We start from the raw sequence: 27123 nt of genomic DNA on the forward strand, positions 1-27123 counted from the left end.
TATTTTTTTACCTCTGTTACAGCCAGTTTGCTCTGTGCAATCGCTTCCCCATATTGCTTGTGTGGTCACTGACCCAAAGCAAATTGGTTTTTAAAATTTTATTATTTTTTTTTAAACTCAGAACAGATTGTTATAAATCCACAAAATCTGGCCAGCAAAGGCAGCTGTCATATCAGAAACGACTTCAACTGAAGGCTTTTTAAGTTGATGATACTCTTTCAGGCAGGTGACAGCTATAAATATTTCTGTCTTGGTACTTGCAGTCCTCTCTGGTTGCAGAGCAAGAGCTGCCCTGGAGAGCAGTAGCAGTGGGAGGTGAGGGGAGATCAGAGGACAACTCTCAGAAATGCCTTTTTTCCCCGCAGGATTGGTGGGACAGGTGCCTGGTCCTCCAGAGGATGTGAACTGTTTTCCAGAAACCAGAGCCACATTGCTTGCCAGTGCAACCATATAACCAGCTTTGCCGTCCTGATGGACATTTCGAAACGAGAGGTGGGTGATATCAGGCTCATGATTTTTGAGAGCTTTTGGTTTTCAAGGGCTTTGATTCAGAGCTTGAGCTTGAGCTTTGAGCATGACTCAGAGCACCGTCAGCGGATCGATCCCATGTTGCAGTGTGTCAAGAGTTCATCTCCCTGGGCCGACAACACCCACTGCTGGGTCTGCTGAAAGGAGCTTCTTACCTGTCAGTGCACCCTCTGGGTGCTGCCTGTACACACTCTACGTGTTGAGGGACTTAAGAGGTGACATCGTCCACTCCGGTTGGTCCTAAAGCAAATCTGTACATTGGCTCAGTAGTAATGGAAACATTGACATTCCTAGTAATAGATTTGATTGGAGGAAAAGAAAGGAAAAACTCACAGAGGTCCTGTCAATTTGTCTTTCTACAGAATGGGGAGGTCCTTCCTCTGAAGATCGTCACTTACACAACCGTTTCCATCTCACTGGTGGCTTTACTGATCACCTTCGTACTGCTGGTCCTGATCCGCACGCTACGTTCCAACTTGCACAGTATTCACAAAAACCTGGTGGCTGCCCTTTTCTTCTCTGAGCTCGTCTTTCTTATTGGAATCAACCAGACTGAAAACCCAGTAAGAGTTACTCTATGCTTATCACTAGAGTTGTTGTCAAGCTCTGAATCGGGGGTTCATATTGCAACTTTTACCTGCTCCCATCTCTTTCACTTTCTTTTCTTTTTTACTTCTACTTGGCCTCAACAGTCACTTGAAAAACACCAGACTTTTATATATTCTCATGTGTTTTACATCATTAATAGCAATGCTAGGTGATAGGACTGTATCTTATTTTCAGAGAATATATGACAGTAGCCCTGTTGAAGGCTTCTCAGGAACTGAACCCTGAATACTGATTTCTTCCTTCCTTTCCATCAGTATGTTTTATACCTTGCTTTGTCTGTTCAGTAGGAGAGTCTCAGTTTCTCCTGCAGCAGGTACCTCACAAACCCAAATGGCTCCTGGTGTTGACTGGTAGGTTATCAACTCTGTTGCTGTGCAGGTGTGGCATGCATGTTGCACACCCACCATGGCCATTCTGGAGAAGCCACTTGCCAGGCATGGGTCAGCTTGCTACATCCAAGAATCAGTAGGAAACCTGTCGCTTTGCTTTGTGCCTTCCAGCCACAGTGATTGTTGGCTTCAGCACATCATATCTGTTGCCAAAGCTTAGTGCAAGGCACCTCCAGCATTGTGCATGTTGAGAAATGGCAGCTATGAACAGACTGAATATGAGATATATGCCACACATGAAGCGTGTATGTTCTGTACCTAGGATCCCATTGCTATCTTAACTGCATAGCATTATATGTAGTATTGCTGCTGATTCTTAGTAGCACCTGTCTCAAAAGTCATGGGCGCTATGCAGACAGGTAGGAGACAAGCAGGCAAGGGTTCCAGCCAAGCTCCACAGTCACTTGTACCAAACAGACAGTAGACAGATGGGGGATGACATGCAATAAAAAGTATGTCCTTAACAGATACAAAGAATATTCAAAATGTTAGTGTAGGGATTATCTGAACACTCTGAAGAAAATTTATCTTCTAGAAACCCATTACTGTACACGTTTCAATCTAAATTTTGAGACGGAAGTACAATTTTGAGATGAAAACATAAAAACCATGCTGATTTCACATTGTCCAAGCAGCAGAAATGGGAGAACATGCCTACATTCAATGAGTATGATCACTGTTATGGTAATGACACCAGGGTACCTAACCACATAGCCTCACTTGCTGTATAACTTAAGCCTAAACTGTCACCCTGGATTCTAATATCCATTTGAGCTGTAACATACATTTTAGAAAGTATCTGACCTTGACTAATTTCAGCTTCCACTAACTGAGTGCTATCAAGACCTTTTCCTAGTAAATTTGAGAGACCTCTCTTACAAAAATTGTCTTCCCAGGAAGCCTCTGTTCAATGGTATTTCTTTCCAAAAACTCAATAAAATTAAGCTGCTTACATTCTTCGATTTCTAAGATTCAGGTTAGTGTGCGTTTTTTCTGGGCTTTCTTCCCCCACTTTACCTTTTGAAAAATTGTGCATGCTAAACTGGACAAAGCTTTCCAGCTGATAGTGTCACTTCCAGTCCCATATTCCGATATTCCCCTGCACCAGGAACTCCAGTCCCTTATCTGCTGTAATGGTGAGATCTTCTGCAGTGACCTGCCCTCTGGCAAATGGTCTCACATCATGTATGACGCATGTTGTCTTTGTTTCATAATATATGTTTGCATATTAAAATAACTTTTCTCAAATGCCTTGCCAATTGATCCACAGCACTTCATGTAACTTGACCTTTTTCATGCCTTCTTGCACACACCACTCATTTTTCACGGCATTTCACTAGCAAGGATTTTATACTCTTTCAGTTCTCTGACATGAATACTGAGGAGCAAGGAGCCAAGCCCACATCCCTGCAGAATCTTACCAAAAATTATGCAGTAAATGATGGCTCCTCATTTCCAGATTCCTTTCATAATACCATGAAGCACCAAGGAAAGGTTTGTAAAAGTAGTAAAACAGATCGTTACAGCAATACCACAAATACTAATGGTTGTACTTGGTGAGATCGTTCTCTTTCACTGTTTCTCATTTTTGTGCTTTGGGGCTCATAGTGCAATTATGTCCTGTACTGTTACCGGGACTCAGTGAAACACCCCAAATCTTTAACCCACTTATGAAGATCTTTAAATTACAGAATATATTTCATACAGCAGAAAGCCGCTTCTTACAGCCTACCCAGTCAATTTGAGAAGTTAGGAGGGCTGTAAGCCACGTCTACTTGAGACAATTATTCATCTGTCTGTATGGAATGAGAGTTGTCTAACGAGTCATGCACTGATGAACATAAAGAGGTAAAGAATGCTGGAGCACAAATAATGTTGCGCTGCTTGGCACCCAGCCTGGCTTTTATGGGTTTCTGTAAATTAACAGTCACATTTCTGGGTGAGGTTTTAATCTTTCCCTGGACTATTGATAGAAAGTGATTTATTTTCTTTCTTTTTTTCTTACCTGAAAAAGGTAATGTTCAGGGCAGCAGTCTGCTCATATGCATGTGCGAGTAGGAACAAAAAAAGCTGCTTACATAAAGGGAAGAAAGGTCTTTTATTTGGTAAGCTACATTTTCAATAACACTTGGTGTTATTATAAAGCTGATGCAGTAAGTGAATCCAGAAAGTTGGCAGTCTTTGTACGATTCTTTCACTCGGCGAAGTTAAACAGAGAAACGTAACGTTTCTGAGCATACTACCATGAAAAAACAGTAAAAAGTCATGCCAAAATCTGAAAGCAGGGTCAGTGCTGCACGGGAACAAAAGGTTCCAAAACACAATGTTAAACATTTTGAAACAAAAATTGAATGGTTACACAAAGTGCTCTTAATTCAAGCTTATCAACAGATCCTTGGCAAAATTCCTTGCTTTGCTTCTGAAAGGAGAAGGTTAATTGCGAGATTTCAATTCAGGTATCGGATGCTTGTGGTCATTCCTGTTTTCAGCCATCAAATTGTTAAGTTGGGAGGGCAAGCTGGTTAGCAGGTATTACAGAAATGCAAGTCTGTGAAGATCAGAGATTTCAAGGTGGCTATTTGATCACAAAGATGACTCCAGCTACCAATTTACCCACTATAGCTGTTACTCCTTGTCACAGTGAGGACCTGGTTTCTTTGGTTTCAGCAGGTGCTTCATTTTTGGCACCCTCAGCCCAGTGGAGCTGAGTGGTCCACTTTGTGCTGCTGACGTAGGATAAAACCCAAATCCAAATGTGGGACTGAAAGCTCCAGATGCCCTTGTTCCTAACTGAAGATGTGAACTACCTGGCCAGCACTAGCCTGCTTTCTGTTTGTCCTTGTGACTTCTGTGCCTGACTGCAAGTAGCACAGCCTCAAGAGGACGGTAGAGCTGAGCATTTCTGGACCCAGAATATCCTACAGCCAGGTGGTTAGGGTTGTTTTCTGCAGTGGATGAGAAGGGGATTAAGTCCACTGCTCAAGCCAGGTAGAGCCTAGAAACCACTCTCCCACTTTGTAGTCAAATACTCTGATTTCGACATTAGGTAAAAGATTGATCCACGGAGTAGCTAGTGATCTATTTCTGGCTGCATCATTTTAGTCCAGTGATAATGGCCAGGCATCCTCCATGACTTGTTGAAGTATAGGTGTGCAAGGTCTGCAGGGTTCATCAGTGAAGGGCAGAGCTGCAAGGGCAAAAAAGATGGCCACTGCCTTACCACATGGATGCATCCATGCTTTTGCTTCTCAAATCTTTTTTTTAAGAGAGTCCCAGAAAAGGAGCTGTAGATGGAACAGACCTTTTCAGACCGCTAACACAGACATATAGGGGAAAAATGGTCTGCTGATCTTATGTTAGATCATAAGATCACATCAAGTTTTGCCTATTTGTGAGACACATATTTCGTTTAACTGATAAGAAAATTTCTCAAAGAAAGGCTGAATTTCTTTGGTTAAAGTTTACAGATAGTCCATTGCTCGTGTTCAGCACATTTACTTTTCCTGGGCTGAAGCTTCATGGATTTCTGTCCCCAGAGGTGAATTTCTTCTGAGCAAGAAGGACTTTCTCAGGGACTGGTCCTAAACTGAAGACCTAAGATCTTCTCACACCTTCCCTCCACCTCTGCCAAATACAAGGAGAGTTTCTTTATACTTTTTTATCTACTAATATCAGACACAAAACATGGTCTACTTTAAAACAAAACAAAACTGTACCAAAATAGCACGCTTCCTTGGAGAGAGATCTCTCTGTCTGGAAAGAATGAAGTAGGAGAAAAACCCATAGAGTTGCCCTTGATGTGGAAATGGGAGACACCAAGTCAGTGCAGAGCTGAGAGTGGTTGTTCTCAGGAGCAAATTGTTGGCCTTGCAGTGAGACCGGTTCAACTGATGCAGTTAAAGACGCTGTGGCTGAATTTGGTGTAGTGGCATTGTGCAGGTGAGACTTGTACAAGAGGCAGGGCAGAGGGTCTGCAGCACTCCACAGGAGCATCCCCACCTCCTGCTCTGCACCAGGAGAAAGAGCCAGGAACTCTGCCAGCCCTGCCCCTCCTGTGAGCAGAAGGAATTCAGTCAGAATAGCCAAAGTCCTCAACTTTACTGTAAATATGCCCAGAGAAATTAGCCACAGAACGTGGAGGGCAAGGGCAGTGACCAAAAGCATGTTTGGTTAATAGGGTAAAGTTGAACCAGACTCAGAACAGGCCACATAATTTGGAAAAAAAAAAACAACTTTCACAATACGAACAGCTTTTCTGAAAAACTTCATTAATGGCAGTATATTGGTTCTGCCAAAACCTTTTTGTTACACTTGCCTTTAGCTGCATGGGGGAGCCAGTGACTCACCAGATTGTGATTCAGAAAAGCAACTTTAATTTCCCTGCCCTTTCCCTTCTGCAGTTCGTGTGTACTGTGATTGCCATTCTCCTGCATTATTTCTACATGAGCACCTTTGCATGGATGTTCGTGGAGCAGCTCCACATCTACCGGATGCTGACTGAAGTGAGGAACATCAACTTTGGGCACATGCGGTTCTACTACGTCGTTGGCTGGGGCATTACTGCCATCATAACAGGTACTCTCAACCACCCCAAAACAGCTTCATTTCCTTTCCCTGCTGTCTTCACTGGCCAGATTCAGGGAAGTTACCCCATCCCAGACAGCTATGGGTACTCTCAACTAGTGCTGTCACTTCAGCGTTCTCCTGAACGAGGGCAACACCAACTCGTGTCTAGCAGAAGTCAGCCTGAATTTGGCAGACCTGTGTGCCAAGCATCTGTTCCCCCAGTTGAAGTGATACTGACAGTTTTACAATAGCATAAACACAATTGCACTCAGATTAAAACAGGACTTGATAACATTGCTTGGGAGTAACAGTATTTTTATTTTAACAACTTTGCCAGTAGCCTTCAGAAATTTTCCTACCCTGTGCTGGTCCCTTGGGATATGGACATACAGTCTCTTGGGGAGGTAGCTGCAGTGGCTTCAGAACTGATGCTGCCTACATGATGTTCCTGCCCTTCACTGGACGTTCCTATTGCATACTCTCAACCAGCAGTAAACGCTCCCTGAAGGGGATTTCAGCAGTTGTGTTTTACTTGGCATAAAAACGAGCTGCGAATACTCAAGCAGCCTTTTACTCCAGTTCAGATACAAAGGCAACAACTTTCAGTTGAGGAAAAGTAATGAAAAGCTGGAGGCAGTAATCTTTTAAACCATTCCAGGGTGATACCCAGGAGCACATCCATCTCCGCCCTCACCATGCCTATTTTTGCACTCAGGCATTTCCAGTGCTACCCTAAGCACATGGTGCTGCGTTAATTCAGGCAGACAGCTCCTCGGGAAGTGCACTTCACAGAACAGTTGGCGTGGGGTTTTTTGGTTCAACTATTTCAGCATGTATCTGTTGCCATGCAGGAAATCAGATCGTAGGCAGACAGTTAACTTTTCTCCAATTACTTTTATTTTTACAGATAACAACATACTGTCAGCAATGGCAGAGATTTAGATGTCTCTCAGGTCAAACAAATAGCTATCACTCATATACACTTGGAAAAATATTATGGAACAAGTTAGAGTTAAAAATAATGTGGTTTTTTTTTCTATGTTACTTAAGAAAGTGTAATACCAAAATATAACGTAGGTTAGTACCGGTTAGTTTTCTCTCTGGAGAGCTGGTAATTTTTTCCATATCACCTTGTGCATAGATAATTTCTACGTCTATGAGTTTATCCAGAACACAGTGGAAGGCACAGCCCAGAAGGCTCTGCCACTCTAGACGTACCCCATATTTTAAATAGAAGTCGTCCTTGAACTTGTAAAACAGTGTAACTTCTATCAGTACATACAGGACTACTGCAGTATGTTCAGGAACGTTTCAGTGCAGTCAGATAACTGGCAGCGTCATTTTGGGTAGAAAAGGAGTATTCTCATTAAATAGCAATAAACAATTTGCATTTCAGAACACATAACTCTTTAGAAGAATTTTGTCAGAAGGATTTTATGTTTCGTGTTTAGTTTCTCTCCTGAATTTTAAATTAATTCAGACCTTCTCAACAGCAGTATTATGCAATCTAAATATTACAAGTACACCACTTTTGCATTTTTCTACTTAGATATTGTTCTCTGTGATATGGAACTATTTTGCACTTTTAAAACTATGAGTTATGGTTCCAGGTTGTCTCCTGTAATTTAATCTCTGAATCTACTGAATTTCCAGTTCATTTAGATGAAAAGTCAGATCCCTATTACTGAGCAAGTCAGAGGATTTTGTGAAATGAAGGATAAAGAAAACTAAACCTTTAGTTTGCCCTTCCAGCTTTACAAATGATCTGATAAGAAAATTATTTCATCATAAATAGCACAATGTGGGATTTCTTGCTGCTGGATAACTTTGTAACTGTACATATTTTAAATAAGCTTCTTTTATAAATTTCAAATTTTAATATCTAAACAGTAAAAAGATTCTAACTTCATAGCATGCATCTTAAACACACGTTTTTTAAATTGCTTTATAAGAGAAGAATTGTGTATGTTTCTTAATAGTGGAAAACTCTAGATATGGGAAGGAATTTTAGTCTTGGACATCCAAAGGACTTTTTTATTTTATTTGAAAGATAAATGTCTAGCCCATCTCATCTTAATCATAGCTATCCTTAAAAAAAAAAAAAAAAAGAAGAACAACCACCTACAGTAGCATTGGCTTTACTGTTTTGTTTATTTATTTTTTCTATTTTTCATGCTCAAACTGACATTCATTTCAAGCTAGGACATCGTGGTCCTAAGACATCTGTGGTGAGACTAGGCTATTTGCAGAAGGGAACCTTGACCGTTAGGGGAGGGAAAACTTAGTAAAACATTTGCATAGGGAACACTCCAATAGGGAAGAAGCACATTTAACCACAGCATAGAAAAGCAAATTGCCATGAATAAAAGTAAAATGGAAGTTGGGAGAAGGCTTACAGCCATCAAAAGAGTGTGGATCTGGAATATTCCTCCATAGGGAGTGATGGTGGAACATTTTAAATTTGCTTTAAGCTTACGCATTTTAAAATGTTGTTGGATCCATCTAGGAGAGGGATTTTATGACTTCCTTGTCTCAGGAGCAAAGGATTGGATTTGGCACCCAGCAAGACCCTTCCAGTTCTGCGTGTCTTCGTGGCAATACGCTAACCAGTTGGCATATGTGCGCAGTAACTGCTTTGCCACGCAGACTGCAGTGCTCATGTTAAAACAGGTTCTTGCGTAGCCCTGAAACCAATATCCCCCAGAAAATGGCACTTTCAAAATCTGCCATTTGCTGTAAATACTAAGCAAGGCGATGAGTCAGGAGAGAAGTGAGGCTGACCCACAGTCACCTGAGTCACACACAGCTACTGAGCCCACAGGAGCTCAGAAGGGTGGAAACATGCCCCTCCAGCAGCACCTCCCCACAGCATGCTCTTGGCATGCTCCTGGGATGGGTGCTGGTCCGCACAGAACACTTGGCCATAGGACCAGCCCCAGTTCCTGCAAACATCAGTGAGCTATCACACAGCCCGCACACTCAGTCTGCTCAGGACAGCCAGGCATTTCATTGATGTGCCAAAACGATTCTCTGTATTACATTACATTGGCTTAATTCTGCCTTTGGGTAAAGTGTTATTTCACATATTGTTGACTGCAGTAAAATTTGAACCACATACCTGAAGACTGCAATTTGCCCCATTTGTTTAATGGAGAACTTTAGGGTAGGAGTTTGAGAGTGAAAAAATGTTGCGGTCTGCCAATTACTCTTAGAGCCAGATGTTTGGTCAAACTGTAGTTTAAGTCTCACTAATGGCGAAATCGAGTCCTGGGAAACAGACTGTGTCTATAGAATTACATCTGTATAAAATACTTTATGGTCCCTTAATCATTTATGGCTAATTCTTTCTGGATGGCAACTGCTGAAGGGGGTGGTGGAAGGACCAATGGGAGCAGGAAGGGAGACCAGTACTATCTCATTCCACATTTCAGAGAAAACAGATCCAATATCCATTGCTTTGCCAAACAGCCAGTTTAATTTCCATAGACCGTAGGCCTGTACCAGATGTGAATATTGGCTGTGGGCCAGCTTTAAGCAGCAAGAGTGAAATGCAGCTACCTCTCCCTTTTTCAGTGTCTTTTTATCAGAGCACACGGGCTTCAATTCAAAAAAGGCTTTTATTAATGCACTTGAATTCTCCTTGCAGAGAGCAGCACTGCCGTCAACATTGGCCGCCTGCTTGAGTCAGGACATACGCTCAACGCAATAGGTGCCCCCAATGCCCAGACAACATGCCACAGCCATTTACCATATGTCGTTGGCCATAGGCCTCGTAGGGATCAGTTTCTGTGTCTTGAAGAAGGAAGATACACCTGTCTCAAAGGGCGAAAAGGATCTTTGCACAGGAGTCAGCAGGGCTCATTGAAAGAGCTTTAAACTAGATTTGAAAGGGGAAAGGGATAAAACCAGGCTCGCTATAGAAAAGCCTGGGGGCAGCACACCAATGTTTCAGGGATGATGTGCTAGTGAGGTCCTTCAGTCTGCCATCTCAGTGGAGGTAGAGAATGGAGATCCATGCAATGGCAAAGATGCAAGGGTTATTGATGTGTTAGAAACCACTGAAGGGCCTGAGAATGGTCACGTAGGAATTAGGGCTTCTCCCCCCAAAAAGATGGTAGGATCAGTAGCCAAACTGAAGTGCATCTACACCAATGCACACAGCATGGGCAACAAACAGGAGGAGCTGGAAGCCATTGTGCAGCAGGAAAACTGTGACATAGTTACAATCATAGAAACACGGCAGGATGACTCATACAATTGGAGTGCTGCAATGGATGGCGGTAAACTCTTCAGAAGGGATAGGCAAGGAGGGAGAGGTGGTGGGGGTAGCCCTGTATGTTAGGGAGTGTTTGGATTGTCTAGAACTTCATGGTGGTGATGAGAGGGTTGAGTGTTTATGTGTAAGAAAGGAAGGCCAACAAGGCAGATTTCATGGTGGGAGTCTGCTATAGACCACCCAACCAGGATGAAGAGGCAGATGAAATATTCTATAAGCAGCTGGAAGAAGTATCACGGTCACTAGCCCTTGTTCTCGGGGGGGACTTCAACTCACCAGATGTCTGCTGGAGATACAACACAGCAGAGAGGAAACAGTCTAGGAGGTTCCTGGAGTGTGTGGAAGAGAACTTCCTCACACAGCTGGTGAGGGAGCCAATGACAGAAGGTGCCTGCTGGACCTGTGGTTTGTGAAAAGGACTTGTGGGTGATGTGATGGTTGGAGGCCATCTTGGACATGGCGGTCACAAAATGATAGAGTTTTCAATTCTCAGAGAAATAAGGACGGAGGTCAGCAGAACTGCTGTTTTGGACTTCTGGAAGGCAGACTTTGGCATGTTTAGGAGCCTGGTTGACAGTGTCCTTTGGGAGGCAATCGTGAAGGGCAAAGGGGTCCAGGAAGGCTGGACACTCTTCAAGGAGGCAATCTTAAAGGCACAGGAGCACGCTGTCCCGATGTGCCGCAAGATGAGCAGGCGGGGACGAAGACCGGCCTGGTTGAACCGGGAACTCTGGCGAAGAGAACTTATGACCTTTAGAAGAAAGGGCAGGCGACTCAGCAGGGCTACGAGGATGTCATGAGGTTACTCAGGGAGAAAATTAGAAGGGCCAAAGCCCAACTAGAACTTAATCTGGCTACTGCTGTAAAAGACAGTAACAGATGTTTCTATAAATACTCTGCGCTGGTGAGGCCGCACCTCGAATGCTGTGTTCAGTTTTGGGCCCCTCACTATAAGAAGGGCATTGAGCTGCTGGAGTGTGTTCAGAGAAGGGCAACAAAGCTGGTGAAGGAAAAGCCTTACGAGGAGCGGCTGAGGGAGCTGGGGTTGTTTAGTCTGGAGAAGAGGAGGCTGAGGGGAGACCTGATTGCTCTCTACAACTACCTGAAAGGAGGTTGTAGCGAGGCGAGGGTTGGTCTCTTCTCCCCAGTAACTAGTGATAGGACAAGAGGAAATGGCCTCAGGTTGTGCCAGGGGAGGTTTAGATTGGATATTAGGAAAAATGTCTTCATCAAAAGGGTTGTCAAGCATTGGAACATGCTGCCCAGGGATCTGGTGGAGTCACCATCCCTGGAGGTGTTTAGAAGATGTGTAGACATGGTGCTTAGGGACATGGTTTAGTGGTGGACTTGGCAGTGTTAGGTTAACGTTTGGACTCAATGATCTTTTCCAACCTAAACGATTCTATGATTTTGCAGGTCAAAGGCAGCAATCCCTGTCTGTCACCATATGGGCGAGGTGTAGGTCATCAAGTCAGGCAGTACTGTAAATCAGCAGGTGGAGGGTGGATTCAAAGACACCCTTGGAATTGTCCGGGCTTTGAAAAATAAAACAGTAAAAGGTGTATTCTTAACTCAGTTGCCTTGGGGGCATTAGCAAACTCCATTTCAAACAGCACTGAAAGCAAGGTGAGGTACCTGGGATGGCAGCTCAAAATTAATCCCACCTGAGCTCAAACGGTTAACTCCCGTGAGTTCCCAGGTTCCTTTGTCTCTGGTGTTATTTTAGTGACAGCAAGCTCACGGCAGTTGCGCTTTTTTTTGGTAGTATAGACATTTCCTCAGTTATGATTCATGTCATTCTGCTGCACAGGCTTATTGAAATTCCTCAACGTGTCACTCACCCTCAAGGCTTCATCACACTGCATGAGTATGACTATAAAATTGTGCTGAAACATAATTAACTTGGGACTTTCATTTATTGTCGTTTTTATGCAGCTGAACTTTGTTCTGGTAGGCAAAACTCATAGTATCATTTGATATGGAGTGACTAGCATAAAGGTTTTGATTTACAAAACTTTTTTTTCAATATTTGCCTTGATTTTGACTTCCCAGACTCTCCTGTTGAACACATTTTGCCATTATCATTTTGTTTGTCAGACAGTGATTAGAAAATGTGCCTGGTTATATAGAAGATCTTAGCAGCACCTTTTTGATATACTTTCTTTCCATTTTGTGACCCAGGGCTTGCTGTTGGTCTGGATCCACAAGGCTATGGGAACCCTGATTTCTGCTGGTTATCTGTTCATGACACCCTTATATGGAGTTTTGCTGGGCCCATTGTAATTGTTGTACTTGTAAGTATGGTGGAGTTGGCATCTGGAGCTGTTTCTTCCTTACTGATACCTTTTCTTTTACGTCTTGTTAAACAGTAGTCATAATGTGAAGCAACTGTATTCTTTACATTTGAAGCCAATGTACCCGAGCTTGCCTCTTTTGCTTAAACAGATAAGACATGAGCTAAGCTCCTGGAAATCAGAGGGCTGCTTGCCAGTTCGAAGATGGCTTGTGGAACAATGGCTGTATGGCCAGAAACCTATTTATTTTTTCCCATTTGCTTTGTTCCATGTTTAAAGGGTTGGTCGGTGAATTTATTAGACAAAACAACAAAATAAGCCGTAACAAGTCACTTCATCCAGAAGTCCTAAAGGAATATTAAATAATTCCAATTTCAGGAATTTAAAAGAATGGGCTGGTGTTTAACTTCTCCCTTAAAGCTTCCCTCAGTAACAGAGCACCAGAAGATAAATATTCATGGTATGACTCTATCTTGAATACTAAGTGCTGTTCTGGTCTCCTCATCTCAAAACGTATGAAGTAGACCTGGAAGCAGAGTAGACTGGGGCCATGAGTCATCAGAGACATGGGACAACCCCATGCTGGACTAGCTAAGTGGACTGGGAGCCTTCAGCCTAGCGAAGAGAAAGCTGCAGAGAAGCGGGGAGGGAGGAGCCTGTGATAGCGTGGTGGTCTGGGGAAAATGACTGTGGAGCCATCTGTTCAGTGCCTTTTCCAACACAAGCAGTAGCAGAAGGTCGCAGATTCAGAACAAACAGGATGAGTTGCGTCGTTTCTCCACAGCAAGTTAAGTTGGCAACTCCCAGAAAGAAACAGCTCTGCGCGGTTTCGGAAAGTGAATGCCCAGACAAATTCTCAGCATTGATATTGACTATGAGTGATGAAGTACGAACGCACCACCCCACCTACTACATCCCGGCTGTGGAAATCAGCAGAGGCTGGAGGAGTATTCAGAGCAATTATCACTATATGCTTGCTCTGTTACTATATTCTTATATTCTGGTTTGACCCAGCTGAAACAAGATGCTGGGCTGAGTGGACTCTGGTCTGGACAAGGACAGCCATTCGTGAATTTTTTATCTTTCACTCAAGCCTCTTTGCATAGGGCTGTCTTACTGGATTTACCCAGATCAAGTCCCAGGATGTTCTTGACTATATTGGCTTGAAACAAGATGAATCTTGGAACTTAGAGACCTGTAAATTGAAGGAAAAATATTCTTGGCACCATGAACCATTTTAGGATAAAAATTGCATTTTCATTGAAAACTGAGCTCTAACAAATGTGCAGAAAGAATCCATGCTGTTATTTCAATTTCCCTTTCAGATAAACACTGTCATCTTTATACTAGCAATGAAAGCATCGTGCAGACGAAGGCAACGTTCATTTGAAAAAACTGGAGTTGTGTAAGTTTGGGTTCAAAAACCTGTAGAAAAAGTTCTGGCCAGGAATAATAAACGGACAGAATTGCCTAAAAGCAAGTGTTGGAGTGGGAAATAAAAAAGATATTTGGAGGAGACAGTCAGCATCGGTAGAGGTGATTGGAGCTGCTTCACCAGCACCTGCTCCTGGGGTTCCCTTGAAGGCTCTGTAAAACCTTCACCATGGTGCTCTTTACCACCAACAAGTGCAGGCAGGAGAAGAGAGGGGAGAGGGGAAGGTCTGGTCTCCGGATGGTATCATTACAGTCCTTCCAGATCTTTCATCATACTCCCAGCTACACCGTCACTTCACCTCTACCCATGGCATGCCCAGGTAGACTTAATTCTGGGTCTCCCCGTGCTTGCCTGTGGCTCAGAAAGGTCTCCCCTCACAAATGCCTGGGGTACCAGCCACATCGTGGCAGAGACCTGTTGAGGTTCCCATGCTGAGGGGCAGCCTCCCCCAGGCCCACTCCCCATCAGATGAGCAGAAAGCCTCGCAAGCTGCAACCTGCCGCCTACCCAAGCTGCTGTGGCAGCCTGTTCCCATTAACGTCTGTTTTGCCCAACGCTCAGAATTTACCTGTGAACTGAAATGGGATTAGCTAGTGGCAAGACAGCCCCTTTTTTCTTTTCAAATAGGTACCTGTATGAGATTTCAAAAGGCTTCTTCTAGCTATTTATTCAGCTCTGGCTGTTGGGTAATTTTTTAAAGTTTCTTTTTTAAATCTCCATAAACAAATGGAGTATAATTGCTACTTAATGGCAGCTATTTTACTCATAGTACAAAACTTTTGCCACTAGAATTATGACCATCTTTTGAAATTGTCGGTGGAAATAATGTTTTTAAGCAAACAACTATTCTCCTGAGTGCCCTTGATCCAAAACCTTGGGCTGTAATGTTGAGAAGGAATGCGAGAGTGAACTTAACAAACAGAAATGAGACGGACGTGGCCATTTACCGCCCAGATCTCTTCCTCAGAGTCAACAAGGCTGAACAGCATGGGCTGGGCAAACAACCTGGTTTGTTTGAAGAAAACCTTGGATACGAACTTGAAAAGAAATTACTTTTTTTTTTTACCTAAATATGCTAAGTCATTGAGTAGTGCAATGAGAGAGTTGGGAACTGGGAGCTGGTGAGCAGTGCCCTAATTTTCCCAGAGGGCCTTTCCAGTTACCGAATCGTTGGGCACATGGCACTGCCTGTGGGAGAAGTAGGGCTATTCTCTTGTATCCTCTCACACTGCAAATGCCCGTCTGTGTTTGCTTTACAGCTCTGGGCTGCGAACGGCGTTCCTGCTCTTGCTGCTCATCAGTGCCACGTGGCTGCTGGGGCTGATGGCGGTGAACAGTGATGTCATGATGTTTCACTATCTCTTTGCCATTTTCAGCTGCCTGCAGGTAAGTTGAATGGCATCTTGTCCATGACAGGCCTTGGTGAGTGTGCTGCTGCACCCAGACCTCCAAAAACCTGCTAAACATGAGCTAACTTAAGAAAAACGAAGATGTCAAGTACAATTTTTGCTGTCTTTTCTCAAAGAAAGGATTCTTTTCACCAAAATCATAACTTTGAGTAATTGCATCTCTCACTTTTAGTCATTAAAGATAAGTGCTCTACTATTGTAACCTGTGACAGATAAATAACAGTAGGCAATTATATCTCTGTCTTTCTAGAGACAAAATCTTTGTTACTGTCTTCCATGTGCTCATTGTTAACAGTCGTTCTGTTGCTCCCGCAAACAAGAGACTGTTTTATTTCACCCAGAGTGGATGGCTCCAAGTTCAAGGCTTTCACAAATTAAGTTACTGTTTAAGGAAATGAGTCAAAAAAATGATTTTTCAAATACAACTCGTTGCATTAGGGTTTTACTGAGTTGCCTGTCCTAGTGTACACATTTGTTGATTAAAGATGCAGAAAATAGTTATTTGTAGGAGACTTGGCATGGAAGTAGTCATGAAGCTTTGTGTTGGTCACAATTTTAATGTGACCAAGGATGGCAGTAACTGTCATGGCAAGTGCCTGCAGTATTAAAACAGCTACTGCTGGCAGGACACTTTTGTCAGCTGCAGCACAACAGCCACAAATTGCAGCCAAAGAGAAAAAGAAGTCTGATGGGTCTCCTCCGGAGATGACTGTCCATGCCCTGAAAGCACACCAGATAGGCCAGCCTGGAGCAAGGTTATTTTACCACTGCAGCTGGTGTGCTCTGAAATAAATACACCTACTCAGGCTGTAAAACCAGGCTTCCACAAGCCTAAAATAAAATTAAATTAAATACAAACCTGATGAGAGGGCAGAAAGTCAGCAGCAGGAGTTCTCCAAACTTGCCCAGAGAGGCACAGTGGTATGTGGCGTTTCACGTCATTGCCTTCTTTGAACTTATATTTTTAAACATACATTTATGTGAATTTTATTAATGAATAATCCCAAAGTGCTAATGCCAGCTAAGATTGTATTTGATTTAATGTTTAGAAAATGAGCTTGATGTTTAAAGTTACTCTAAGTCAATTGCTTTGGCTGAAATCGTGAAATGCAGGCGTCTTGTGATGTTGGTACAGCTGCAACTTCATGACTGATTGGCTTCCATATTCTATATCTCCAACCAAAGCTGATAACAATTTAGCAGCTGCATGAATTCCCTCAGAGCAAATACATCTGATGGCACACGCGTGCGTGCCCCCAACCAAAGCTGTTAACGTGTGTTCCTGGCAGCCAACAACTGTCCAGCCCTGGGGATTTTAGTGATTTTCCCACCAGGAGGTATTGCTGGCCCAAGGGGCAAAAGTTGGGACCTATCTACCCTCAATATCTCTCCACATCTCACAAGGCTTTCTAAAGTTCTCTTAGCAAGAGTATTAAGGACACCTATCACAGGAGTTCCCCATTTCTAGTGATTTTAATTAAAAGCTATGATATTTTTTTATGTGCTGCTGTTGATTTTGTCTCCTCATCGGTGTAAAACCTCTAAAATCTTAGTGCAAGTACAACCCTGAAACTCCCTGCAGTGTCTTCTAGTGGGACATTGAGGTCCCCATTGGATATACAGTTGGACTTGATGATCTTTGAGGTCTCTTCCAGCCATAATGATTCTAAGGAAGACTAAGCCTTGATGGAAGCAGATACTTTGAGAAGAAAGTTTCTTCCCAAACGACAAGGGAGGGTGGCACCTACCACAAGCTCTGCTCTGTAAATCCTGGAGGAACGCATCGTTGTGTATATTTTCCCAGGCCTTTTATGCACATTTGAACTTGGAAGCAAATTATGAAGAAGTCCTAGGAGATCAATCAATGCCATTTCAGTCAAAGACAGAAAATAGGTGTTGCTATTGAAATAATGGACTATGAACTAGAATTCAGGAGTTGTTTCACAACAGCTGTTCTCTAATATCTTTATTTGCAGTTTGGTAGTAATTAATCGTTTACATTTATTCTTCTTCTCTCTAAAATGATCCAGGGGCTGTTCATTTTCTTCTTCCACTGTGTATTTAACAAAGAAGTCAGGAAGCACTTGAAGAACACTTTAACTGGGAAGAAACCTCTTCCAGACGATTCCACTGCAACAAGAGCTACATTATTAACTGTAAGGAAAAAACACTGGGAAAAAAATATCCTCTTGCTGGCAGAAGTTACCTAAAATGAACTTATAGGTGGCTTGTCCGTAATTAAGTGAATTGTCTGATTGCTTTCAGTGACTTGTACAAAGATTACTGATGGCCTCTCTCGAAAGTTTTATTATTTTAATTAAAACTTTTGAGAGGAAAGAATTCTTCAGCTTCAAAAACCACTTGGTTCCTTCAAAACATAATACATTTGTGGGAAATGTGGAGTTTTGATAGGATCATTCATTATTGCTTTGTGTCATTTTTTTTTTTCCTTCAGCGATCTCTGAACTGTAACAACACATATATAGAAGAGCCAAATATGTATCGCACGACTATTGGGGAATCCACTGTCTCCCTAGAAAGCACCGTCAGGTCAGCCAAGAGCCACAATAGCTACCTTGCTTATATTCTCAGGTAATCAGGTGGCAGGTGCATGGCTTGCAGGTGCTTGCCTTTCCCTTTTCATTGCTCTTGTGGAAAACAGAAATGTTGTGGTTCAAATGCTACTTGTTTTATGTCCTAATGGTTCTGGCTTATATGACTGTCATTTTCTTTTGTGCATTTTCTTTTGCATGCATGCATCTTCAGTGGGGAGTTCCAACAGTGCCGTGGTTAGCATTATGTTAACTGTGTGGGCTGTGCTGCTTGCCTGTTAAAATTCAGACATGTCTCAAGGAGTGGAATTTAGCTTATTAACTTTAGGCTTTTTCAGAGTGTGATTCCTGTGGCCAGAGGCAGACAGCTACATTAGGATAACCTGTCTTGCTGTAGAAGCAACACATTGACAACCAAGCACAGGCATCCACTGCAGCTGTCTGCATGTGACCGAAAGAATCTCATCTGCATGTCTGCCTTGTTGTTAAGGACAGTAAAGTTCTTAACAGAAAGTTGTCCTCTGTTTTTGTTCTTGAAGGGATGAGGCTGCTCATAAGCTCAGTGGATCCTCAAGTCAAGCAAGGGCTGGTCAGACTGAAGCAGATTCCTCCATTTTTCACAGGAATCCATCAAAATCCAATGGTAAGAATTATTTCTAAATGTTTTGACATACTTGTGCACCTTCTCCTTCTCAGCACTTTTTTCAAAGGTTTCTGTAATAGGAAGAATAGTTAGTCTGACCTGGTATGTCTCATTCTCGTTATGCTCTTGGCATAACGAGCTGTGCAGTGGCCGCCTTACTAGGGAATCCTGGAATGGAAATATCATGTATCTGCTTCTTGTGATGGTTCAGTTTTAATCTGACAGCTGTCATAGCTGTTGACAGTTTCTGGTGTCCCCTTTCTTTCTCACAAATTATGTGCTGTTGCTCTTGATTTTTAATTGGAAATCTTTTAATATTTGAGACCTTGAGGCAATATCCTCCTTTACTGCTATGTGTTTTGTACAAGAAAATGAAAAGTGCCTCTGGTCTGATTTCCTCTCATTTGGGTCTTGACATTAAATTTTGTTGCCTTGTAGCAGTTTTTAAGTTTAAGCGCATTTGCAGATTTTTGGTATTTCTAGGTACCTTGGTTTGCCTGTGTGTTGTGTTGATTGAGATCCTATGGAGTTACTGCTCTGCATAATGAATAGGGAAAAAAGCGTCCCCATTCTGTTCTGCACCTCCTGTGCACATAAAAGGTCCTGCCCACTAGCTGAACTAAGCAGTTGTGCTTCCCGTAATTACTTAGATGGATGCTGCAGTCCTTGTGAATTAATTCTATGTACACTTACGGATAAAAGAGCTCATCCCTGGCATGGCCTGAACCAGTCACCTGCCTTTTCTTTCTCCTTGTGCATTTGTCAGATAGATTTGTTCAACTCCTGTCCACACTCCCATCACTGTGTTTCCCCTTTCCACCTTTGTAGAGCACGATTCAGACTCTGACAGCGAGCTGTCCCTCGATGAACACAGCAGCTCTTACGCCTCCTCCCATTCATCGGACAGTGAGGAAGATGGGCTCGAGACGGAGAAAAAGTGGAATACATCTACTTCCAAAAATAATGAACATGGCCCACTCCACAGCACACCCAAAGGTACCCCAGTGCAAGGGGAGAGCAATGGGTTTATTCCCTTGTATAAAATAGCTTTAGAGTAGATGGGACAAATTTGCCAGACTACCATATGGCTGAGACAGCATCCTTACTGCTGCACCTTGCTTTTGCAGAGATCCTTGTGGTCTCCAGCTTAGAGACCTTTCTTCCTCACAAAGACTTGTTCACAGGGGTAACTGAGCACAAGTAAAAGGATGCTTGAGCAAATCTGCGGCTTACAGCACTCAGGCAAAGAGTGGCCTTTGTAGGCGGGTACCCACAACACTTGGAAATGGTGCTACCCAGCTATATGAAGGAAGAAGAAGAGGCGAAAGAAGCTGGTTGTTTTGAGGTCAGGGGGAAGAAGTACCTGCCTCTTCTCGTGCAATACATGCATGCAGATTTAGTGGTGTCGGGGAGGTCCTGGACCTAAAGAGCTGGAGATCATTGGCTGTCAATATCAATGCTGTGTGGCACGGTGCAGGCATTTCTAGGCATAGTTCATCTTGTCCTAAAGATGTCAGCTTTGACTGAGAAATGTCCAGGCTGTGTGCTGATGCTCTGCACAGACACAGCACAAGGTGCCTTGGGTGCCCTCACCCTTGAGAAACTAACCTCCCCAAGGAGCTGGTGGGATCGCCGGCCCTGGAGAGCTGAGTGGTCAGGTTGGCCTCACAATTCTCTGTAATGGAACCAACAACTTTGTTCTGGGCAGGGTTTGGACACTCTGCCATCCTACCAGGTGTGTTTTGTGGGGTCACTGCACCCCGAGGGCAGTACTGTCCAGCAAGGATCATCTGAAGGATTGCTCCGGTTTGACACACAATTCCTCCCTAGCCACAGGGAACAGGACTCGCCAGGCAGTGGTTAAGGAAACATACCAAAAGTGGGTTTTGAGCTAGTGTTTTTTTGCATTGCAGTTGATACCCTTCCCAATCATGTGAAACCCTATTGGCCCACAGAGTGTATAACAGCCAGTGACGGTGAGGACCCCAGCGGGATACAGAAGCTCAAAGTTGAGACCAAGGTCAACGTAGAGCTTCACAGGGAAAACCAGGTGAACCACAGCAATGAAGCACCACAGGACAAGGAGAATGAAGGGCAGCAGAAGGAGAACAGACCTCTGTCCCACCAGAATAACCAGCAGCCGGAGCAGAGGAAAGGTAATGCAGCCAACCTAGCCTCGCAGCCAGATTGGGACACTGCAGGGTTAATGAGCATTAATTAGTTCACATGGTAGCTCTGTCAGGGAAGAACACTTTCCAAATGGCTCCAACCTGTGTAACCAGATACACCACGGGAAGCTAGTAGGTAGTTGCTGAAGTCTAATCTTTTGGTTTTGAAATAAAGTGACGGAAGCCGGAAGCTTTACCAAGAAATATAAAAAGTCACTTCTTGGATGTGTTCACCTGTTAAAGGAAATTACTGATGCATTTCAAAGTTCTCATTATTCCCTCTTTTCCATAACAGGTATCTTAAAAAATAAAGTCACCTACCCTCCCCCACTCATGGATAAGAATATGAAGAATCGACTGCGGGAAAAGCTATCGGATTACAATCAGACCACAATCTCATCCAGGACTACTTCCCTGGGGACAAATGATGGGGTCCGCTCTCCCTCAGACTCGGGAGTCACAGTAAAAAATGCTCGGAGGGAGCAGTCTCGAGACCAGCTCAATGGCATGGCCATGAACATCCACGTGGGAACAGGACATGCTGACACCTCAGACTCAGAGTAAGTGCCTCATTGGGATGCCCTGGCAGACCTCCCGTGGCTCTGGTCTCTCCCTCCGCTTTCCAGCCCCAAACTCGCACGTGAGCAAGGATTTCACCTGGTGACTGGACCAGAGTCCTTCACCAGTGACTGTCTTGATGGCTTGTCCATTCCGTGTCTCCAAGCCATGGTGTTTCACTGATGAGAAGGCCAAAATAGGTATCATGGGCAAGGTGCCATGACAGACATCTGTCACTGGTCTCCCTGGCATGCTCTGAATTGGCAAGCTGATGTGTTACTGGCATGCTGTGGACTAGAACAACCGAACTCTGCCCCATCACCTTGCCGCTGGGCTTGCTGCACTTAGATGGTGACCCCTGGTCACAGTGAACTGGCCTCCCATGTCCACACAAATTACCTATCCCCTCCCTGCCTGGTGAGCTGCCGAAATCATTGCCTTCTGTAGCCCTTCTTGGCTACACACATCACCAGAACAAGGATGGGCTTTTTCCACTCCCTCAAGCTGCCAGGCATCTGGGACAGCTTAGGAATGCCCACCTCTGGTCCTGGAAACCACGCATGCCCTAAGGGCTGCTCTGCTCAGGACTAGCCCCTGCTTCTGCTTCTGTGTCCCCAGCCCCTCACCTTCACCCCCCCTTGGACCATGGGAACATTTAGTTTCCCCTCTGTTTTTCACCTGTCCTCCCCTTTCATGGCAGGGAGAGTGTTTAGGGCCATTAGGGACCTATTACTAGTGGAGTGCAGTTAATGTGGCCAGTATCAGGCACCGAAGAAGGAGGGGAAGTAGAGGGTAAACATGGAGCAGCACTTCTTGATGCATGTCCAGTAAGACCAGCAAGAGCTGTTGTAGGTGTCTGGCAGCCAGCATGGAGGAGAGCGGGGAGGGGGCAGGACCCCAATGAAGAGGACCCCTGAGGAAGCGCAGTGTTTTGGTGGAGAAAGGTGCTAGACCAAGAGGAGCATGGGGTGGGTGTCCATCTGGGCAGAAGGAAACCATTGCTGGGGCAGGAGATCCAAAGGTTGCAGAGAAAGTGTCGTGTCAAGTTACTTGACCCTAAATTACCAGGTGCGCGATTCCCACCCACCACATGGTGTTCGGTGTGCGTATTTGCCATTGTAAACTAAATCAAATGTTCACAAAAGGCTGAGCAAGCTCTCAGCCAAAGGCTAGTCTCAGAAATCTCGTTACTCATCATGATTCTTGCATTTAAAATGAGGACAACAGCCATATCTAAAGTCTGCACAAACATTTTATGCATGTAGTCTCATTTCTTATTAACACAAATAATAGTCTCATTCTTTGTCCAAACTGAGAGAAAATGTCACACCTGGCTTTAACTCTGACATTGTCCCACCATGCTTTAGACACCCATGTTGTCTGGGCACACAGACCATTCCCAGCTCGCTATAAAAGTACATCTTTGAGTTGCTGGGAACTGGCTGATGAAATATATCCTGGTTAGCCAGGAAACAGAGCTATTTTAAACAAGCAATAGCTGTTTGCCGCTACCAGATAATACAGTCATTACTGGAGAATAACTAGCCAACTTGTACTAAGCAACTGTTTTATCTGCACACCTTTTGCGTAATATAAAACGCTGCTGTTGGACAGCGGATCGCATAAATCTGTCTGAAATACCATGTTTCTAACACCTTGTAAGATTTGTGTATGAACCATGCATCTTCACCTGAGCGTTAGCCAAATACAACCCCTCTGCAGAGCTTCCTCTAAATAGTACATCTCTTGTGTACCACCTGGAATTGTTTCTCCTCGCCAGTTTTCCCCTTCAGGGCAGCATCCCCCTTGCAAGCGTTGGATTAGCAAGGCATGGTAACTTCACGGAGCCTGAGCCCTTACTAAAAAGGATGAGGTGGTTTTGGGTGGAGTGGTTTACCTGTGCCTGTTTAACCCTAAGCCTGCATGATTACTTCTTCTCACTAACAGAGGCAGTAACGAAACTTCAATTTGAACCATCAGGAAACTGTGATCGCTGCTGCGCGGTTCTGGACTACTCGCCACGGGGTCACCGCCTGCCTACCTCAGACTTCATCGGAACGGCCATGTAGTGAAGAGGACGAGGTGGGCGTTAATTCCCGCATGGTTTCACGTTATGGCAGACTCCTGATCGCTCATGGAGACACAGTGCCCGGATGCGCCTGCAATGAGGCTGCTGTGTGGTACGCTCCGCGCGGCATGAACCCATGCCAAAATGCATGGAAATGGCCAGAGGGATGGACTGTGAGGGCCAGATACCTGCTCGTGGTGTGGACGGTGCTGCAGGGGTTGCTTATCTACTGGGGAGAACCAAGGAAAACCATGTTATTATTGCAGTGGACCTACAGTAAGTCAATCCATCAGCCTTAAGACAAGCACCAGGAGATGTCTCTTGTGGAGTTTTGTCCGGCTACAGTGTGAACCCTTTCACTTGCTGGGCTCTAGGGAGGAATATCCCAACAAGTGTCCTTTTGTTTCTATGCCAGCATCTCTACCACCCCGCTATGGACACTTCGTCTTAAGAAAAAAAAAAAAAAGCCTTTATATATATATATATAAAAAGTGTAGATACTTCTATATATTTTGTATGGTGTTGCTAAAGAAAAAGTTCCTTTGTATATTTTACATTTATACTGATCTTCTTAATTTGATAATAGGAAATCAATTAAAAGAGGTTTTGATATTTTTTATATGAACATTGCACAATTTTACTTGAATTTGGCATTTGATAAAGTAACTGCCGTTTGCATGGAAGCCACCTTAAGATGCAATGCAGTTTTCAAAGTAATACAGTAAAGATTACATCGAAATCCATGACTATAATTTATAAGTTTTGTTGACAGGTTTTGGAACACTTTAAGGACACAGTATTTTTTTTCATAACCTCTTCTAAAACCCACAAAAAATGTTTGGTTTTTTTCATTTCTTGATGTTTTGACCTCTTCTCTCAAGTGCATTGAAATGTTCAGCAACTGAACTTCAGGACTAAAAATAAGTTATACCTTCATCTAAGATTTCAACACAGTCCTTGTCTGGAAGAAGTCAAATCAATATTTCCTTTACCAAGAACAAGAAAACAAGCGGTGTCATTGTATGGTAAGTTTTGGCTTTGGTCTGGCTCTGCAACAAACTGGCGCCCTGCGTGTCCCAAGGAGAGGGCCCTCCTCCCGTGGGGCAAGTTCTGCCTCAGGTGCAGTATTTTGTTTTACTGTTAATTTCTTTCCCACTGGAGTCAACACATTGCTAATCAAAGCAGAAATACAAGTCTTTAAGGATGTCCAGGTTTCACTGCCCAGCTCTTTGACAAAGCCGTGGCCTTCTTGGTGTTTCAGAAAGCACATGGAAGGCTTAAGGTTTCATGTTTCCCACAAAATATCCCACGAGTGTAGGAAAGTTAAGTGTGGTGTGTCTGCCATCTTCACCTTCCTGCACTCTTTACAAGAAAAGGAAAAATAAGATGTGAAAAAGTTTGCATCCAACGGCATGGGGCAGAGCTCTGCTGGCAGCTCCCATGGTGGGAATATGCGACTCAGAGGATGGCAATGGTGTGGCCGTGACCTGTTCTCTGCCGCCAAGGATTTCAGGAACTCCTCGCTCACTGTAGCAGCCCTTTTGGGAAAATTTTGGCTTTTGTTTGTGTAACTGTGAGTATGAAAGGGAAAAAAAAAAACACCACAGAAAATCAGGCTATATAAAATACAGGAGTTGAGGAAAAAATGAAATAATATATACTGTAATCTTGGTTTCATTATATTCCCATGCATTTTCAAATGTATTGAGGAGGCCTTTGGAAAGGGAGAGGGAGGAAGGATGCTGTTCCTTTAAAAATTATGCAACATACTGTGTGACATTTTCTGACAGAAAAAAGTTTTGAATGTTTTAAGGGCCTGGCACTTGGCTGTGTGCTCAGGCATTGTGTATAACCCACACTAGGTGTTTTTACATCTGAGTATGTATATGTTGTCCCAGTGAGATGTAGGTAGTTTTTATTTTGATCAGAATTGTTGCAGTAAATGAGAGTCAGTTGTATTAATGACAAAAAAATTAAAACCTATTTTTATGACTTTTTAAAAGCTTTATGGCAGATTAGACACTGGAGGTTGTTGTTTTTTTTAACAAATGTATATTTATTAATGTGCAGAACACTGGAATTGCAGCACAGATGAAAGGAGAATTTACAATAAATTAAGAATTTTTTTTTGAACTTGTATTCTTCCTCTGGTGGTTTATTTTGGGGGTCCAAATGGCACTTCCTGGGGTTTAGAAAGTAGCAGGAGGGGGATGTATGGGTACCCATTGCTCTTACCGAGGAAGGAGAGGCTGTAAAGCATCAGCCAGCGCTGCTGTGGAATGCATCCTGGCTGGGGGGGATGGACAGACGGACACACACCCCCACACACCCCCACACACCCACCCACCGACGGCATTTCTCACCTCCTTGACTTTCTTGGCTACGTTCTTGGCTTTCTCAAGCCAACTAAGGCCAAGCTGTGGCCTTGCTCACTCTGTGCCCTTCAGGCAGTTGTGCAAGTCTTCGTTCTTGCGTCGGAGGCACAGCAGTGACCTGCATGTGTCTGCCAGCTTTCTGGAAATAAAAGTATTATTGCTCAGTATCATCTGGCCAGCTTTTCCATAAATGTTTCTAAACATTAGGCAATAAACTGGGAGGGTGTGAGGTCAGGAGGAGAGAACCTGGTTACTTTCATGATTTAGGGGCAAAAATCAAAGACAGACCTTCAACTTGCAAACAGCTCTGCCAAAACTTGCCATTAAACAAACCCAAGCAATTCACCCAAAGGGAAACTGTTCTAAATTTTACTCTACAAACTCATTTTTTGGCAGAACACTAATACTTGAATTTGTTTTCCAGTATTAGTTCACTTTTTACTGTGGAAAAGCATAAATAAGCCTCAGGCTTTCTCATACGCAGGATAGTTATGGGACAGACCAGCCTGTGATCCTGTCTCCAGTAATGGCCAACAGCAGATGTTTAGGAAAAGGGGATTATCACCTACACCTTACATGGCGCAGTGGCCCCAGCAGGGTCCACAGCCCCCCGCACACCGCAGCTCAGGGATCCCCAGTGGGAGGGGCTGTCCTTGTCTCCAGCAGCCCATTTTTTCCTCCAATAACATGTCCTGTCATGTTTTGGACCCACGTAAACTTCTGGTATGCAGTGGGTTGCCTGAAACAGTCACAAGCAACAAGAAAAAGTTCTTGTTCGTCTTCAGCTTCATTCCTGTCCCCTGCGATGGACACTTTTGCTGCCTGCACCACAAGAGGCAGTAAGCAATTGTTTCTCAGCCACCTTCTCCAGGTCAAAGAAGAAGACAGGCTCCATCCTAGAGCACTTGGGTTTTCTCTTTCCACCTGAACAGCTTGGATCTCTCTAATTGTTCCTTGTGCAGAAATGCTGCTGTACCAGTTAGCCTTCCTTCTTACCCTTCTTCAGCTCCTTCCCAGGTCTAATGTTGCCTTTCTGGAGATGGCAGAGAGAGAGGAGACCAGAGCAGCCCACAAAATGCAAGCAGTAGGCCTACCAACAACCAAAAAAAAAAAAAATTAAAAAAGAAATTCTCATTTTCATTCCCTTTTCCTGTCCTAATCATTACAATGACATTTGGCCTAAGCAAATTGTAAGAAAAAAAGACTCCAGAAGAGATAGACCAGTGGCAGTATCACGGCATGACAAGGCTGCA

General features: G+C 43.7%; 1 protein-coding gene across 1 annotated transcript in view; it reads left to right on the top strand.

Moving 5' to 3' along the window:
- The window catches only part of CELSR1 (cadherin, EGF LAG seven-pass G-type receptor 1), a gene marked incomplete at its 5' end in the record, with an annotated part of 171480 nt that extends 148081 nt beyond the window's left edge, over positions 1-23399 (top strand). Inside the window, 13 exons of the mRNA XM_009698658.1 lie at positions 366-492; positions 891-1091; positions 5927-6101; positions 12550-12662; positions 13988-14067; positions 15357-15483; positions 17537-17662; positions 17962-18056; positions 18598-18701; positions 19530-19697; positions 20615-20857; positions 21165-21429; positions 23375-23399. Coding sequence (XP_009696960.1) covers positions 366-492; positions 891-1091; positions 5927-6101; positions 12550-12662; positions 13988-14067; positions 15357-15483; positions 17537-17662; positions 17962-18056; positions 18598-18701; positions 19530-19697; positions 20615-20857; positions 21165-21429; positions 23375-23399 — 1849 coding nt within the window. The remainder of the gene's footprint in view (positions 1-365; positions 493-890; positions 1092-5926; positions 6102-12549; positions 12663-13987; positions 14068-15356; positions 15484-17536; positions 17663-17961; positions 18057-18597; positions 18702-19529; positions 19698-20614; positions 20858-21164; positions 21430-23374) is intronic.
- Positions 23400-27123: the final 3724 nt, after the last annotated feature.

Source organism: Cariama cristata, unplaced genomic scaffold (genome assembly GCF_000690535.1).
Source record: "Cariama cristata isolate BGI_N322 unplaced genomic scaffold, ASM69053v1 scaffold13154, whole genome shotgun sequence".
Lineage (NCBI taxonomy): Eukaryota > Metazoa > Chordata > Aves > Cariamiformes > Cariamidae > Cariama > Cariama cristata.